A 19,079-nucleotide genomic window follows, 5' to 3' on the forward strand; every position below is an offset into this window, starting at 1 on the left:
TTCAGTTCATTCATTATTTAGAAATAATAGGGGTTCGGAAGGAGCTGGGGGAGAATATAACACAATGGTAAGCTTTGTTAAGAACTAGATTGGTGATCTTTTCAACAATGTGGAAATTAAGCAATTAAGGGATATTTTAAAGATTTTATTAATATTTTAGTTATACACATTAATATTGTGAAAAGTAATAGTTATTTACTAATTGGTGCTCATCCATAAGACACCTTCCAGTACCAGAAAACATCTTATAGCCCATTCACATGACACCGTGACTATTCTGGCATCAAAAGACGTCTCACGGCCGATTCAAGATGGATAGGTGTGTTTTTGAGAGAGCAGAAACTAAATGTAAAGGTTGAGTGTATGATAATAACTTTGTAGAGCAGCTTTTAATGTTGAAGAACTACAGGTAGTCTTCGTTATCCAAGTTTCACTTTACAACTAATGGCATATCCAACGCTTTATAATGCAACCCTATGGGCTATTTTTCTACGCCGGAATGCGCTATCCAACGCTCACCGCCACTGATTAACATGGGACTCACTTTACAACGGTTTCACTATCCAACGCTACTTTCAGAACGGATTCCGTTGGATAACCGAAGACTGCCTGTACAGATGCAGCGGACGTTACTCAAACATTTCACGCGTTGTATACCTCGGAATACGCATGTCATGGCGCGTGATTTCTTCCAACCTTACCGCCTTAAGACGCATGTTGAATCGTTTTTATCTAGTGCAGAAAATGTCATTTACTGTACACATTACAATTCATTCATTTCTGCCACGGATACGCGAAGAATTGCACCCCAAAAAAATCAGAATCCATGAAATTCAAGCAAATCAACCGCGGTAAACACAGGTGTGCCTGCCGCGTGGAATACAGCAGAGCACACGAAAACGGCTCCGGGAAATGGTCGAATAACGGCCGCTGCATCTGTATATCTACACTTTTACTTTAGAGGCAGCCACCGTTGAGAAGAATCTGAGATTCAGACTTCCTGTTTGCATGAAGATATTTAAAACAAAAAAAAAAAAATTATGTATGTAGCATTGACGTTTCAGTCCTCAAGATCAGCCTTTAGTAAGATATACAAGTAGTGAAACGTTGATGCTACAATAACCAACTTTTTTATGATTCCCTGTGAGAGCCAACTCTACATATCTTCCTGAAACATAGCCATGGCAACACACGACTGTTGTACACACATTGCAGTTCAATGGGTTACCATGAGGATTCCTCTTCTTGCATTGACTTTCCTATGCATGACCAATTATAAAAGTGTTATCATTTTTATTATTGTTCCACTTCTACAGGTGGGTAAACAGAAAACAATAAAAAAAAAAAATATATATATATAAATATATATCAAGACATTAGATGTTCTATTTAAATTAAACCTTCTGTTCAAATTCTTTACTCAGAACAAACATTTTTCTGAAAACCCTTTGATTATGTGAAATCTGTTTTCTCTGGTTATCTTTCAAAAACAAAGGAATATGCTTTTCGAAAATGGCACCACATTGCTCTAACTCCTTTTTTTTTTTTTTTAAATTGATTTTTATTTGTTTTCGGTTTAATTTGTCAGGAACTTTATACAGTACTAGCTTAGGCTGCGCTTATAGTGCCGGCGACGCAACGTCGCCTGAAAACAAATGCATTGCCGCCGTCGCGTGCGCTTATAGTAAGCGCAACGCGACGGGAGCAACTGCAACGACGCAAATTCTTGAAGCCGATACAATTTGATTTTTCAGAGGCTGTCGCCACATGTGACGGCCTCTGAACCAATCAATGGCCAGGTTGCCAGCGACGTCACCGAAAGTTAAATTATAACTATTGCGGGTGGCGCACCCATCGCTGTCGCGCGCACTATAAGCGTGGCCCTAGTTCTTCCTTTTTGTTTTCTTTGACGATATCCACTGCTTATAATTATTTAACTTGGGAGGTCTTTTCACTTTGCTGCAAGAACAGGACCTACTATGGCTCTTTCCCCTCGTGCAGAGGTAACAGGAATGGTTCACAGTGTAGTATAGGACCTGCATTTTTGGTTATACCTTGGCGTTGGTATGCAGGCTTACGACGCTTTGGCCAAAGGGTTTAACTAAATAACCAAGTAATTATTATTATTATTAAAGTATTTAAACTTTATACTTATTACTTTATTTGTTCTGTCAATTGGATGTAGCATTGGGCACCCCTGTCTTTTGTTGTATAATTATTTACACTCATTTGTGTGTCGCATTCTGGAGGTGGTTGCATGGGTCAAGGTTTAACGAGTAGCATGGTGACGTTTAGACGTTATTGTTTTACTGAATGCTGACATTTTCAACTCTGGTCATTACGAGGAATCTTGTGAAGCTGGACATCAATTTTTCTCATTTTACATAAAACTGTTAATCGACAACTGTTCAATAGAGGTTGAATAAACATTATTTATTCTCCAAGAGTATCTGAAGTTAGTGGTTTCAATAAAAATAAAGCCATTTACAGTGTTTCAGATTACTTCCCAGTCTATTCCTATGCTAATTTGTCATTTTTATTTTACAATATGCACAGTTCATCCATAGTTAGAAGCACCAGCTATGCTCTTTATTTATGAGGGACTTCAATACAGTGTATCATAAAAAGAGGTTTAAATAAAGAGATTGTTACCCGAACTTTACAGAGGCTGCTCAATCTGTTTGTCCCCTGGATATAAGAACTGACAGAACTCTTTCTCTTCATCTAGTTGTTTGCTGAAGTGCAAAATAAAGATTCTTGCCAGTTGTTTGAGCAAGGCTATCGCACAGCTCACAAGCAAGAAGCCCATACTCTGGAAGCTGTGACACTGGTTGAGTTCCGATTGAAGCAAACCCTTTCTAAGCTCATGACCCATCTATTTGGTGAAGGTAGGTACTATTTCAAAGATTAATAGGGGGGTTCTCTGCATCAGGATTTCTCTGGTCTGGGGCAGGGATGGAAAAAAACGCAGGATCCTAAATTTCAGTCCTGGCCACTGTGCTGCTGTCAGGGCTGACTGACCTGTCAATCTTTGCTGCAACCGGCAACAGCCTTCCCCATCATGCTTTGCTAGTGCAAGCCGGTGGCAGCTGATGCCGGTTGTGGTGGTGACTGACTGGTCAATCAACACTGCCCCGCTTAATCCGGTGGGGGGGGAGGGTAGGACTGTGTGGGGAGCAAAGCCATGATCAAACGATTGTGAAAACGTGATGTTAGTTGACTCTTATAAATATGTTGAATGCCGCAATCACTGGAATAACTGGAACATGAAGAGAGGAGCACAACCCACTTCTACTGCTTCTTCTCTGACGGGAAATGTTTCCAATGTCCTTTTAACTCCTGTTCGTAGTTGGAAGAGCAACGTGTCCTCTGAATAAAAAGGAATCCATTTTATTCAGGACCAGAAGTAGAGTTCAGGGCATGACCGTTCAAGTTTAACTTCAAGATAGACAATACATTGGAATGCATTTTGTAATACAAAGTCTAGAATAAGCTAGATTGTATTTTCTGCACTTCCTGTAAGTGAGAGGTAGTGAAGGCTCAAATAGTGTATCCCTTTTCACTTTGAAAGGTGAAACAGGACTAGGCAGCATACAGGTGTTCAAATAAAGTGAAAACAAGTGTTCATGGGATACTGTATCTTCTTCAGTGTGTTTGACATTTGTTTTTCAATTTAGATATGATTGATGTTTTCCAGTAGTGAATCTCAGGAACATTAGCTCATAATGTTCAATATACTGTATATTCTGCTTTCTTTTGGGTTAGTTAACAGCGTGAACCTCACTAATGGTAACAAAATTCTGCAATCATTCCAAAACTGCAGAGGTCAGGGTTGACTCATGAAACTGTACTTTATTAAATGGCAGCCATTGAAGGATTATGCAATATTTATTCTGGTGAAAACAAATTGTTACATTTTCCATTTACCAAGTGAGAATACTAAGAAATGTGGGTAGCAAAAGCAGCAGCAGCAGCAGAAGGAGTTTCATACATCCTGCTTCTATTGCTTAGCTATAGTATATACTAGCAGAATTTCAACTTCGTCCCAATGTTTTTGCATACATGGGAATATCACTGTATAAATAAACATTGTAGTGATTACATATGTAACACCTTTACCCCCACCACTCTGTGAGATTTGGCTATTACTACTGTCTTTCATGCGATGCAGTGTATACCTGTGAGGCAACAGGAGGGCTGAGTGCTTCGCGATGATGTGGAGAGAGTCAGGACAGGTTTACAGGGTACCTTATTCGTTGGCAGCACCTCCAGTCAGCGAGGATCCTGTGGTAGTAGGATGGTCCATGCTGACACCTTTCTATATCCCAAGACAGTGAGTGATTCAAATGTGCATGTGGTTCAATGCTGTTTATTGCATTGGTCAGATCTTACAGCAGTCCCATTCCTTTCTCTGTTTCCCTGCTGGAACACTTGCAAGGCTTGAGGCCTTCATTCTGTGATGCTCCTCCTGCATCCCCTTATGGGACACAGGGTAGCTGTTGTTCATTCCACAGTTGGATGAAAGAGACATACCCACTTTTAGGAGAGTACCAGTTTATATACCCTGGGGTTGGGTTTGTAACCCTGCCCCACAACAGGGCAGGTCTGATACGGACAGGTGTCACATCTGCACATGTGACCCAGTCAGTACACTCCCCCAGGCTGACACTCAAGGATTGTTGCTAGGCCCGTCCTTGGATACAGTACTGCATTTAAGGCTGCAATAGCAACTAGACCTACAGGGAGAATTAATCCCTCCAGTGCCTGACCCTAGCAGGACTTATACGGTTATTGCCCAAAGGAAGAGGTAGTGGCCAGAGGCTATGCTACACATTTATAATAAATTATCATAATAAAAAAAATGTTCTTTGCACATTCAGTATGCTCAAATTAACACCTTTGCTATCAAAGCCCCTCTGGCAGCGAAGTGATTAAGTCTGTTTATTGCAAGCTGTCAATTTATTTCTACTGTAGATACGCAAATATTACTGTGCTGGAGAAGTTGGTGATGCATTTTCTTCAATGCACTGAAGTTCTCTCCAGCACTGCAAGGTATTTGTGTCTGGAGTCTAAATTCACTTTTGATAATTTTTATCCGATGCAAAAGCTTTCAGAACTTGTGAACGTAGCACTAATAAAAGCAATGATGGCACATTCAGCCTGTGGCACATCCTCATTTTACACTCCCTGTCCATTGCAGGTGGTGATTCTGAACCAACCTTTCTGCATACAGTAGAGAATTCAAGAGGCAGATACTACGCTGTACTATTTTTATGAAATGATCAGCATTTGCTCATGCTGGAATTGATATACACCTGTTCTGCCGTAAAGACTCTGTTGCAGCCAGCTGGGCAGCCATAATTTGATGGTGGTAATTGTTTGTCAGTGTTCAGTTATTTTATGCATATTCTGCATAATAAAAATAGAAAGAGAGGGAGTGGATGTTATACCAGATTCACTCTGTTGTATATCAGTTTGTTGTTTGTTAGTTAATGTAACCTTCACCGAGCTTGCTCATTTCTCTCATAAATTCTGGACTTTTTAAAATTCGATGCTAACCCAATCAGTGCCAACAGTGCAGTCAACTCTGTCACCACAGCGAGTGAAGTCATACTGTATCTGGTTGGGGCAAAATGTTTTTAAGCAGAATTACATATATGTTAATATATCAGACATGCATGTCATGTGGTGCATTCCTAAACATAAGACAGGAAAGACCATGACTAAAGTAAATATCACATAACCCCTTCAAATGATGAGGCATGGGAAATCATGACAGAAGTGTTCAAATATCATGACATCTCCCAAACATGGTAAGGGAGGGGGAAAACATTACAGGAGAATCCAACATTCATATGATCCCCAAGACATGGTGAGGGAAGGAAAACAGTAGAGATGTACAAAACTTTTGCAGGAATTCACTGACAGCTAGTGCCTGTAGTTGCCTAGTTGAGCATTAATTATCGACACATGGACTGTCTACATGTCTAATCCTATACACATGTGGGCATCATTGTTTCTTATGCATGTGGGATGTTCTGCACCAACATTGCCATTGCGTCCCGTGGAAAAACTGTGATTTTCTATGTTATCCTGGGATATGTTGTTCTTTCTGGTGAACATTGTCATGCGCTACATCTGTAACATCAAGATGAAGGGTATGAAAAGCGTGAATAAAAAAACACATCTGAGGATCACAGAATGACAAATGAGTTTATTTTGTGTACATGTGCACACATAGAAGGAAGTTTCAAAATAAAACTTCGCCATCGAAATGTGGCCTACAAGACATATTCATACCAAAAATACTAAGCCCACACCCCCTGTATGAGGTGGCGTGTGCGTTATATAAGCGTATAAGATAAACAAAATATGAATATGAGAACATTGAGTTAATAACATAACTGTAAGATTCATACTAAAAATTAATTGAGTCCGCTAAAAATTATTATACAAGCTAATGACCTTTTCTCTATAAACGTGATTTCTGGGAAAGGGTGTACTTGACCATGAGACCCTCCCCCTGACTGTGAGATGTGTCTGTTATCTATGTTTTATTTTCATAACAGTGGCAGCATTTCTCCCATCTCCAAGGTCTTGTGGTTAGCTGAAAGGCTTATTATCACTAAAAACTTAAGAACAAAAAGAAAAAAATGTGTCTCTCTCAAACCTCCCCAGCATTCATACAAACAATAGACAAAATGGATGACAATATCAGGCACCTAAGATGGATGAATAAAAAAGTGAATAACTGCGCTCAGTGATTTGGTGATATATTGTATAAATATACCAATACCCTTAAATAAAGGTGAATAAATTATGATCAGTTTAAACAACAATAAAGTGGTTATCTTAACCAATATATGGCGCTGTGATTGAAACAAAACTGAGTATGTTAATGAAACCTGATCCGTTCACGTGTGTGTATAGATGAGGTAACTGCAGCTGTTCTAATAGGATGGCTCCGCAACCAATACTAGAACAAAAAACAAAAAGAGAGAACAGCGCAAGACCTCATAGGGTAGTATATAAAAAAATTGTATTACATTCATTCAGCAGGTGAGTATTGCACGTACATTTGAATAGATATTAGGCATGACATGTTATGGACATGTTACCACAACAGCTAGCAGCATGGAACTGCTCAATGATGCTGTGGGAGATCAGCAGCAGGAACCCTGGTGTGGAGTGCGGTGGAGCAGTGGATGCAGTGTGCAGGTGTAGCTCACAAGTAAGAACTTTTCTGGCTGACAGAGGGAGTTCCCTATGGAGCATCTGTGCGTGGGGGAGGACGGCAGCAGGAGCCTGATGCGGTGTGTTTGTGAGGCATATTAGCCCAGTTCTTTGTGGCATATACACCCCGAGTGACGTCATCGGTGTGTACCAGGAAACAGAGACACAGAGCATCGGCGTGGAGCGGGCCTCGTGTAAGCGGCATTGCAATCCCCCATCCGGGGAGATGATGATGATCTGAGGGGAGAGAAACCCAAGAAAACCCGGGGGGAGACGAGAACCCATCCCTTCCCTAGCCCAGCTGAGACCTGAGCGGTTCCATGCTGCTAGCTGTTGTGGTAACATGTCCATAACATGTCATGCCTAATATCTATATTTCAAATGTACGTGCAATACTCACCTGCTGAATGAACCTAAGATGGATGCTGACTAAAAATGGCTGCTCAGATCCTAGTGCTGTTTACGTCAGCCCCCCCACCCCTTTCATTGAATCATATTCTCAACTTTCTCAAGGGGAAGGAAGCGCAATTTTTTGGAACACTAATGACGAGAGATGAAAATACAGTTGCAGTTTCACTAGTCAACATGGAGCCGATGATGATGGCAGGCCTTGACTAATTTTACCCACTTCTCAATTTCCCAATTTTCTATAAAGTGTGAGAACTCAAAATAGGATCCTGAACAACAGACCCTCACCCCTTTTTTTGCATGGGCACTATGGCAGGCTGTCAGGGCCAAACACCATTTGTAACAGTGTCTTTGAGCGAACCATCTGATTCCTCCAGCATTGTAAACAGGAATTTAGATGCTAAATTGGCTCAAATTTATATGCTCATATTTGCGCGTGTTCAAAAATATCACTAATGTTCTTGGCAAAATGGTGAATATTTTTGCATGTAAATGTTCACAAGTCTTTAACAAAAATAGCAAATAAAAATATGAGCACATTCATGTCTCAGACATATCTGCAGCCCTGCCTTTCCCCATGATCTCTTATCATACAAAGCTTCCCTTGCAGCCAGGGATTCTGGGTAATGACATGCAAATGAACACTCACAGGGTCACCTCTTACTTCTTATCCATTTTAAGATGGACTTATTCACAAATATACAGGTCTTAAAATAATTGGCTAAAACATTGGCAAAGCGAATTGGAAGACATTCACACATCTCTAGAAAACAGTACAGGCACACACACATTAGAGCATCACTCAAACATTATCCAGAAAATGTTACAGGATCCTATAACATTAAAGTGGCCCGCAAGCCCCGTCTGATAGAAGAAACATTCCAGAAAACCCCCCAAAATAGCATCCACACATGGCAAGGCAGGTCTCCGTCAGAAAGAAAACGCATTGCAGGCTGTTCAACGTCTTTGCGGCCAGAGGGCCCAGAAATGCAGAGCAATGAGTTGCTGTCTACTCTGGCAACAAAAAGGTGTGTGAACTATAAACATGCCATAAAACCCTGAACAAAATAAAGTTTGAGCATAGTTTCACTTAAGACTGTCACCTCTGATGCTGGTCAGCATTGTTCAAACATTAAGTTCAACATTCATGCTTTTCTAAAATACTGTAGTGATGCAATGGAGAATTCACCACTTCAATACCATCAAGTCCTTGGTTCTTGAAAAGTAGGTAGTGGCTTCTGAATGCAAATGTGTTTCCAAAACTTTCCAGCTCAACCTCACAGAAACTAAACATAAAAATTGTGGATGAAAAGGTACATGCGCCTGAAAATCAATATTTTATTGAAATGCTGAGTTGATCCATAACTATGTCTGATCCATAACTATATTCATACCTTTAAAGAAATAAGCACTTTCCGAGAATTCTGTACAATTCAAAGTAGATGGCGGAATGGACTATCATTAGGAGTAAAGAAAAGAGCAAGCAAATGAAAGCAATGCCACGTTTAAGTTTGTGAAATCCTTTGAGAATCTGATATGTCCTGTCTAGTACGAATCAACTCATTTATTTAGTAGGTTCCCCCCTTCTGGTAGGTGTGGCATTATTAGAATTAGCAGTAATTGCAAGAACCTCTGTTGCTCCATTTAACTTTTGTATAATACATATTAAAACAGCAATCTGCGCCAACATTTTTTGTTATTTTTTATTTAACAAGTTTCGAAACCAGATCCTCCATAGTGGAACTGCTCTATTTTTATCTTTGGGGGACTCCCAGTTCCAGCCGTACTTACAGTTTTTAGTGCTGACGTACTTCCTCTAGAAAAGAAAGGGGGAGATAGTGAGAGTAATTGAATCAGTCCTATTAAGTACAGTACCCATTGGCTCATGTACTTCCCAAAACACTCATCTATATAACACATTGAGAGAGACTGTTGAACACACATGAGATGCTTGTAGAAAAAAGCTCATTTAAATATGTAAATGATTGAAATTGGCATATTTTCCTTTTCTATCCACCCCCTCCACGAAAACCCATACTTTTGTATAGTAGTGAATCTGGTCCATTAACTTGGTTAATCTCTGGTGAAGCTGGACAATTTTACTAAAACATTTTTTTTGAAAAGTGCACATCTGCCCGTTTTGCAAACTTTGGCAAAAATTAAGGGTTTTCAGCATTCCAAGTACAGGCTAATAAAAATTAATTTGCATGCTCATTTACATGATGAATAATAATAAAGAAATATAAAGCACATTATCACTTGAGAAAAAGCTCCAATAGATATAAAAATGCTGGTAACATTTACAGAATTGATAGTTAGACCTGCTATTTTAACAAATATTGGCCATTGTCTTGATCTTTATTACTCTGAGTTACATTTGCTCTTTGTGGGAGTTCCAGAGAGCAATGATTCATCATATACTGTATGCCAACCAGCGGCAGAATGGTAAGAAGTCAACAGTTGTCTGAGCATTAGCTAATTGTATTATAAAGACTAGGGCCCCTATTTGTTACGTTATGAAGCAGTCCTTCCATTCCCATGCTGGAGAACATTTTAGTCCTATTCATTTGAACAGAAACATATTTTTATTGATTATGGGCATAGGATGTAGATCAAAATAGACGTGCAAACCGATCTAAAATGCATTTGCAACATGTTAAGTTTATTTTTTTGTACCAAAATGCGATTATTTGTAAAACGTTTCACCAAGCCTTAAGGGGCTAATAATGTTGCCAAGTTAGTAAGCTCAGGGAAATATCACCAGACCAGTGTGCGCAAAAATGCCCTATTTGTAGTCTGTGTTAAGCAAATCCAGTGATTTTTAGAATATTTCGCAAGCAATTCCAGCCATTTTAGACAATTTCGCAATTTAAAAAACTAAATTACAGTGCACATTGATTTAATGCTTCACGAATCGCTTGCAAACTCTGCTTTTCTCATGACTCAAGAAGGCAAATTTTGCATGGTTCGACCTCATGCGAAAGTTTCGCACATCTCTAAACAAAAAGCTAAAGTTGACTTCTAATAGAATATCTGAAGGCAGGAGGTCACTGAAAGTCAGGTAAGGTATGGAAAGCTCATGCACAATTGTCTCAAAAATTGATATGCTGCCTCAATTCAACCATTCAACCAGTAGTAAGTGTAGATTACCAAAACAACTTCTGCAATATATTCTGATTGTGGGGAACCATTCCACGAGACGTTGTTTTTGTACTGTCTTACATATTTCTTTCTTTCTTTTATATGTTCATTGTAGTTGACTTCCAGTACTGACATTATGGTTCATACTGTAGTTGTGCTACTCCATAAGACACACTTGACTGGACCAGAAGGTACTTCTAGAATTGCACCACTTTGTAAGCATGGTCCTAAATATATAATATCAACTAAGAAGAAAAAAAGAACCCCTATATTGAGAGCACTCTACGGCTGGTGATACTGCTGACCTGAGAACCTGATGGAGACGAGTGGATCAAATCTAACAAGTAATGATGAATTATTTAAAATCAATTTTAATCGGAGAAATCCTCAAATAAAATATAATTATATGGATAACCCTCTATGTGAGGTAACCCTATACAAATGGCGAAAAATAAAAAGGAGAATGGGGGTAGGGATAAATAGTCCTATTAAATGCAATAGGTACTCTCTTAACCACTACACTTGCCAAAATAAGTGAACATATGTTCAGTGACAGGATCTGCTGATAATCCCAAGAGCTAATGGGATATTATATGTGTAAGTGATAATACTGTAGTTGAGCCTTAAAACTTTAGCTACAGACAATAGATGAGGTCTACATATACACACACAGCAAAAGGAGGTATTGGTGACTCAAGAGTCAGACAGGATTTTCTGGACCGTATAGACTGTACACATTAAGAATTACCAATTAGTAAAAGGACCCTAGAGCTATGTATTTTCTATAATTCCAGAGCTACGAGTCAGACAAGTTGGCAGACTGGTAGTGTCTGTCAAGGTATCTTAATGACAACGTCTTGTGCCCGGAGCCCTATCTGGTACTAATGGTACAAAAACTGAGAGTAAAGTTAAATTAAATATACCCCTTTCAAAGGTAAATGAACCTGTGTTATCACTAAACAAATGAGGCAGTGAAGGCATAGAGAGCAGATAGCACATACACACTGCGTGACTGGACAATGTAGCAGACTGATTTTTGTCTGCCACAATGTCTCAGACTTTCACGTCTTACACTGTGCTGTCACTAGATACAAAGTAGATCGTTGGCCCTTCCAGCATATATTGCACTCAAATCCCCCCTCCTAGAAGCACAGACAATGGAAGTCTGTGTACCGAGCGATCCCTCCACAAGGGAAGGAGTAGTAAAGTTACAGCGGTATGCGGAGGTGACGGACCGGAGAGTCTCGGAAGCCGTCACCTATGACGTCAGTACGCCTACTGCCGACGTACGTTTCGCTGGATAGCTTTGTCGAGGCTGAAGGGAAACCCTCCAAACCCCCGCTATTTAAGGTAGTATGCAGCTACCTGATTGGTTAATAATTGAGTGAGTACACGTTGGCGCCAATGGGCCTAATTGGACAAGGTTTTATGAATGAATGTGTGTAAACCTTGAGGGAATACAGTCTCTGAGGGCCTCTAGTGGTGGAAATAAGGAACCCAAAAGAATGTAAATGGGGCAGTGTGGACGGACGTTCACAGAGGTACGCAATTAGGAGGCTTTATAACGTGAAATTATAATAGGCTTTATTGTGCCTGTTCCTTTTCATCAGGAAAATTATCCAAACACAGAGGGGGGAAACAAAGCTTCCATTCACTTGGGAGTAATTCTAGTGAAAACACTATGCAACCAACTCACATCTCCCTAGTCAAGCATTTCCCCCAAGCCCCAAACATAGCATGAAAATAAGCAGATACAGTATAAGCAGTCTCTTAATAATGAAAGTCTTATCTGTTTATCAGCTGTAGAGTAAGCTTCTCTGCTCTCCGGAAACCGCACTGAGCGTGCACAGAAAATCAGCATCCAGGTTTAGAAGTCTTATTTGGGCCTTGTGTCTTGAAAGCAGCTCTGCTAACTTTGGCAGAGCTCAAAACAAGTGTGTCTCCAAGTTCAGCTCAGGTGTCAGCTAAAGAGTTCTCACTTCCTGTTTGAACAGACAGGCTTTTGTAAGCCATCTCAATCAGGCAGGTGGTGTTTAGTAATTAACTACCAGAAGTTAACCACCACACTGCTAGATTAAAGGCACATTACTGAACAGGGATAAGTCCCCTGTTACATACCTCCCCTGTTTGTGGGAAGCTCGGGCTTACCACGGCCAAAGCCCATCCTTCCACTCTCATTCGAGATCTTTCTGTGACTTGAATGAGAGTGGATGGAGAAGGAAGAGAACCTTCTGTCCCGCTGGGATTGGAGCCCTTTCTCCAGTTTATTTTTGTCTCCTCCCGCAGGTGCTTGAGATCAGCACTCCTCAGTCGCTCGAGGAGGACATTTTCCACGTAAAGTCTTCTTATTGCTTGCGCGGTCTTGAGATTTCTGTTGCGTCGGGCACTCCTCTTTTTGTAGACAAAATGTATGGCAACAGTTGTAGAGCAGTTAGGACTAGCCCTTGGAGTTTTCTGCTCTTGAAGCGGTCTTTCTGCAGCTTCTCCACACCACGGAGTCACCAGTTCAGCTTCTTCAGCTAAGGATTCTGCACTCCTATCTCTCTTTGTTGCCTGTTGGGCAGCTGTAGGTTTGGCTAGTGCTTTCTTTGGTGGCTCAAACTTCGTATTTTTGTTTTGTAGTTGCGTGGAGTCCCCAACTCTCACTGTACCCTTGTCCTCATGGGCATTAGTTACTGTGGGATACTGGTGCTTGGGCAGTGCCAATACCTTTTTCCGTATTGGAGGAATCTGTATCAGAGTCTCCTTCATATTCTGGAGCTCTGTAATTTTTGTCGTCAAGGTTGCCGCTAGGTCTGTTTTCTCCTTGGTGTACTGACTCAAGGGAATGGAACAGTCTCTCTGTCTCTCCAGCTCTTGCTCCAGTTTCTGAGCCTTCTCACGCTCCCTCTCATACAGAGTCACCTGGTATCGAAGCTCCGCCTCCAATAATGCTCTGAAGACCTGCAGCGTGGCCTTTAGCTCCTCATACTGCTTTGTGGGGACGTACTGGGTATTCAGACGTTCCTGCAGCGCTTGTACCTCTTTAGCAGCCTGCAGCTTTTCTTCCTGCAGCGTTTGCTGCTTCTCCTCAGCATACTGGAGGTGTGTACACAGACCTTGCAGTTGGTTCTGCAGTCGGTGCTCTGCTTCAAACATTTCCTCTTTCAAAAGTTTATTTATTTCTTTAAGAGCCTGCAGCTCTTCATTCTTTCCCTTGACATATTCTGTCAACTCAGAATTTTCTTTTTTTAATCTTAAATTTTCTCTTTTTTCAGTCTCTGTACTATTCAGGGCTACCTTGCAGTCCACCTTCCATTTTTGCACATCTGTTGGAGGCGGGCTGTCTCCTGGCGTGAGACTTCCATCTCCAAGTTTAAGTTCTGAAGCTCCTTCTGAGAGACTTTGAGATCTAAGTTAAAATGTAGGATAGTTTTCCTTGAAATGTCCAGCTCCTCAGTGAGACTGTGTAGTTCCTTTCTGGAAACTTCCAGGTCTGTGCGGCAGCTGTTGGTCTCATGATGTGAGGCATCCAGTGCTCTGTGGAGTGTCTGAACCTCTTTCTGAGCTACGTCCACTTCTATCCGGCCACTGTTGACCTCCTATTGTGAGGCATTCAACTCTATGCGCAGAGTGTGAACCTCTTGCTGGAAGTCTGTCATCTGCTTCAGTGCCTCCTCATACTTCCGCTTTAGCGTAGCCACCATTTTGTCAGACTGGCTCTGCTTTACATCCATGGCGGAAATAGTAGCCTTTGCAGTATCTAGCTCAGTCTTGAGATCCTCCAATTCAGTCTTGGCCGCAGAGTAAATTGCGAGCACAGTCTTCTGTAGCTCAGCATTATTATTTTTTTCCCTTTCCAATTCTTCACAGAGCAGATCACAGTCATGCCTGGCAACCTTCAGGGCGTCCTCAGGGCTGGTCAAGGAATCGTCACTCACTGGTTCCGGCTCCACTTCCCTGGGATGACTGGTTGAGGGTTCCTCACTGTTGGCACCGGACAGACACTTCTTTGGGGTACACGACTTCTGCCTTGGGCCCTCTGGATATTCAGTTATACGTGTTACGAATTCTCCATTTTCTCTAGCCTGCAGGGCATCTCGGTCCCCCTTTTTCTCCACAGGATCTGCGGACATGTCTGTTACTTCCACAGTAAGTGAAGAACCGCTTTTCTTTTTCTTCCTTTTTGATTTGGATGACACCCTCCCTTCAGGGATACTGGGGTCTCCATCTTCATTTGAAGTTTTAGCAGCGTCACTGGATCCACCCGGCTTTTCTTGCAACTGTAATAGCTGACGGAAATATTCGGTGATCCACTGCTCCCGCTCTGTCTCCTGCTGATCATATTCGTCATCAAAGGGAGCGGTCTTTTCTGTTTGTACCGAGTTCAGGCACCCCCACCATTCTTGGTGTGTTTTGTGGGTGTGACTCGGTTCGGGTTCCCCGTAAGAGATGTCTTCATCTTTATTGGACTAGAAGGGCCACTCTTCCGTGGGGTAGGGTTCATTACAGGAACGCTGCATCTTGTCCTCCTTTTTAGGCTATCAGGTGTCATTTTCTTCCTGACCTCAGGAGGCGCTATTGCAGCTGTTGCCACTGTATTTGCTAGAACCCCCAATTGTGATAGTCCTACAGATGGGCATATTTTGCTTGTAGAGGTCATGGCTCTCACAGGCATCTCTGTAGATTTTTCTTTCTTGGGTAATTATTTTTTTTCAATATCAGCAGTACTGTGCATGCATTTTCTCTTATCAAGTATACAAGATTGTGCAGTTGCTAGGTAAAAAAGTCTATTTGCTATACACCATTTATTTGCTAGGTGAAATCCCTCCGCTTCAGCAACAGAATTTGGGTTTCTGCCTGAGTTCAGTAATTTTCAGTCTCATCTTTGGGTATTATGGCATTCACACTTCACACTTTGGGTGTCTGTTTTGCTCCCAAGATAATAGGCATACTTTTTTACTTGCAGAAAAAAAAACATTCTTTGCAGTGAACTCAACACTCAGCAATTGGCTTTGAAAAAACTTTTTCTTTATAGGGCAATTTTACACTCAGCATTTGTTTGCTAAAAATACCCCTGCTTCAGCACAGTCTTTGTATCAATTTTCACACTTTTCTGCATATACTCCATTCACAGCTGGTAGCGCTATGCGGTGTGACAACCTTTATTTGCAAAATCAGTACCACTCGTGGGTCACCATCTGTTTTTACTGCTTCAGCGAAACTTTTGAAAACAAGAAAAACCTATCCCTTTTTAAGGGCTGACTCACTTCTTGAACCCTGACTATGGCTAGAAGGCAAAATCCCTATTTCAATGACCGTATTACACTTTGTGATAGGTAATTAAAGGTTTATCTGCTTCAGCAGTCTCTTGGGATTGGGGAAAAGAGTCCATCTGTGGTTTTGTAAGTTTCAGTGCAGTGTAAGTTTCAGTGGTGTGTGTCCCTTTAAATCTGATCTCTGCTGCATGAGGGGGTTTTTTTTTTCCAAGTTGTTTAGACTGTTTGTAGGCAAAAAAACATAACAAAAAATTTTACATAAAAACTCCGGTCCTTTTTAACTACAAGGACACCTCTTGTCCCACTTCTGACGACCATATGTGGACGGACGTTCACAGAGGTACGCAATTAGGAGGCTTTATAACGTGAAATTATAATAGGCTTTATTGTGCCTGTTCCTTTTCATCAGGAAAATTATCCAAACACAGGGGGGGGAACAAAGCTTCCATTCACTTGGGAGTAATTCTAGTGAAAACACTATGCAACCAATTCACATCTCCCTAGTCAAGCATTTCTCCCCAGCCCCAAACATAGCATGAAAATAAGCAGATACAGTATAAGCAGTCTCTTAATAATGAAAGTCTTATCTGTTTATCAGCTGTAGAGTAAGCTTCTCTGCTCTCCTGGAACCGCACTGAGCGTGCACAGAAAATCAGCATCCAGGTTTAGAAGTCTTATTTGGGCCTTGTGTCTTGAAAGCAGCTCTGCTAACTTTGGCAGAGCTCAAAACAAGTGTGTCTCCAAGTTCAGCTCAGGTGTCAGCTAAAGAGTTCTCACTTCCTGTTTGAACAGACAGGCTTTTGTAAGCCATCTCAATCAGGCAGGTGGTGTTTAGTAATTAACTACCAGAAGTTAACCACCACACTGCTAGATTAAAGGCACATTACTGAACAGGGATAAGTCCCCTGTTACAGGCAGCATAGACAAACAGTGATCGTAGATAGAGGGCATAAGTCAAATGAAGGGATAAAATATAAATCCCTCATTTAGACCTTGGGGGGAGAGTGTGTCTAGTGTATATATCCATCTGGATTCTTTTTGTGGTAGGATCTCGTCCCAATCCCCTTTTCTAGGGCCAAGTGAATATTGATCTATGCCTACAAATGTCAGGACATTGCTATCCCCATTATGTTGTTCCAGAATGTGTCTGGCTACAGGTGTATCCTGCTGGTTGCGGACAGTGCCTAGGTGTTCTAATACGCGGAGCCTGAAAGGACGTCTTGTTTTTCCTACGTATTTCTTTTGGCAAATGCAAGTCACCAGATAGATAACACCAGAGGATCTACAGTTAATAAATCTCCGGATATCAAATTTTCTAGTGTTGTTCCAATTTTGGAAGGTCTTTGAGCTTTTTATTGATTTGCATGCCTTACAGTTGTGGCAACTGAAACAACCAACTTGTTTTTCTGGTAGCCAGGTGCTAAGATTCTTATCCCCTTCGAAATGACTATTAACTAGATGATCACGTAGGTTTTTTGCTCTTCTAGGTGTCATTTCTGGATATGCCTTGAGTATGTCATTCAAGTCAGAATCTTCGTAATGAGGGATATTCGTAATGAGATTGGGGGGGTGATGACTGTTGGCTCTAAGGATACTGTTGGTCGCAGTTATCTTTCTAAAGGTAGTAGATGATAGGTACCCGTTTTCTTTCATTTAAATTTTCAGGTCAAGAAAAGAAATCTCAGTCGGACCGATTTCAAAGGTAAGTCTTAAGTTGTTAGTGTTGGTGTTCAATAGGGTGATGAACTCTAGTAGTTGTTTTACTGTGCCGTTCCAGAGTAAGATAGTATCGTCTATATACCTGTACCACATTTGAATGTGGTTGGTGAAATTTTCCAGGTTTTCAGAGAAAACTACTTCAGCTTCCCACCAGCCAAGGTGCAAGTTAGCATATGATGGGGCACATTTAGTGCCCATTGCTGTACCCTGGGTCTGGTGGTAGAGTATTTTGTTAAACCAGAAGTAGTTCTTGGTTAAAACAAAATTTAACAGCTTAAGAACAAACTCATTGTGTTTTGAGAGATGAGTACCTCGAGTTTTAAGAAAGTATGATACTGCTGATATACCTACTGTATGGTGTAAGCTTGTATATAGCCCTTCAACATCTAGGGACACCAAGATAGTATCTGCAGTTACATTGATATCCTCTATTTTACAGAGGATATCTTTGGTGTCCCTAAGATGCGATGCGATGCGATGGGAGGGCTACGACAAATGGTCTTAAAATACAGTCGATGTAATCACTGGCATTTTCAGTCAAACTCCCTATGCCCGAGACAATGGGTCATCCCGGTGGTGGTGTCTTCCCCTTATGTATTTTGGGTAGACTGTACAAAGTGGCAATTTTGGGATGTTTGACTAAAATAAAGTCTTTCTCTTTGTCAGTTATCACTTTGTCTAGTATACCATTATTAAGAATCTCATTGAGTTCCAGGTTGTAACTGGCAGTGGGGTCAGTTTTGAGGATTGAGTAACAAGCCCTGTCTGATAATAGCCTCTCATTTTTGGTAACATAATCTTTGCTCTTAAGGATAACCACGTTGCCCCCTTTGTCTGAGGGCTTGATGGTGATAGTTTTGTCCTGTCTGAGTTCTTTGAGGGTCAATCTTTCACAGTTATCAAAGTTGTCATATATGATTCGAGCAGACTTGTTAAGAAGGTCAAGGTCTTTGGTGACCAAATTAACAAATACTGCTGTACTCGAGCTTGAATCGAGGGAGGGCATGAATTTAGATTTCGGTCGTAAAGTTGTGAATGGGCCCTCACCTAGTAGTATATCTGACTATGCCATAAGTTTCATCAGGGTATCTAAGTTTTGCCTGCTCATCAGGTTGAAATGGGAACAGGCCAAAAGAATTTTCCAGACACACTGGCATATTTTACAAGCAGATTCTGACTTGAATGACATACTCAAGGCATATCCAGAAATGACACCTAGAAGAGCAAAAAACCTACGTGATCATCTAGTTAATAATCATTTCGAAGAGGATAAGAATCTTAGCACCTGGCTACCAGAAAAACCAGTTGGTTGTTTCAGTT

The 19,079-nt window shown here is 41.1% G+C and overlaps 1 protein-coding gene across 7 annotated transcripts in view; it reads left to right on the plus strand.

Moving 5' to 3' along the window:
* FARS2 (phenylalanyl-tRNA synthetase 2, mitochondrial) overlaps positions 1 to 19,079 on the plus strand; it is a 507,148-nt gene that overhangs the window by 149,052 nt on the left and 339,017 nt on the right. For all 7 annotated transcript variants that reach the window (XR_012799135.1, XM_075585788.1, XM_075585794.1 and 4 more), the window contains exon 4: positions 2,729 to 2,888. Coding sequence is in view for 6 of the 7 variants with exons in the window: in XM_075585788.1 (XP_075441903.1) it covers positions 2,729 to 2,888 (160 nt within the window). In the remaining variant the exon portion in view is untranslated. The remainder of the gene's footprint in view (positions 1 to 2,728; positions 2,889 to 19,079) is intronic.

This window comes from Ascaphus truei, chromosome 2 (genome assembly GCF_040206685.1).
Source record: "Ascaphus truei isolate aAscTru1 chromosome 2, aAscTru1.hap1, whole genome shotgun sequence".
Taxonomy (NCBI): domain Eukaryota; kingdom Metazoa; phylum Chordata; class Amphibia; order Anura; family Ascaphidae; genus Ascaphus; species Ascaphus truei.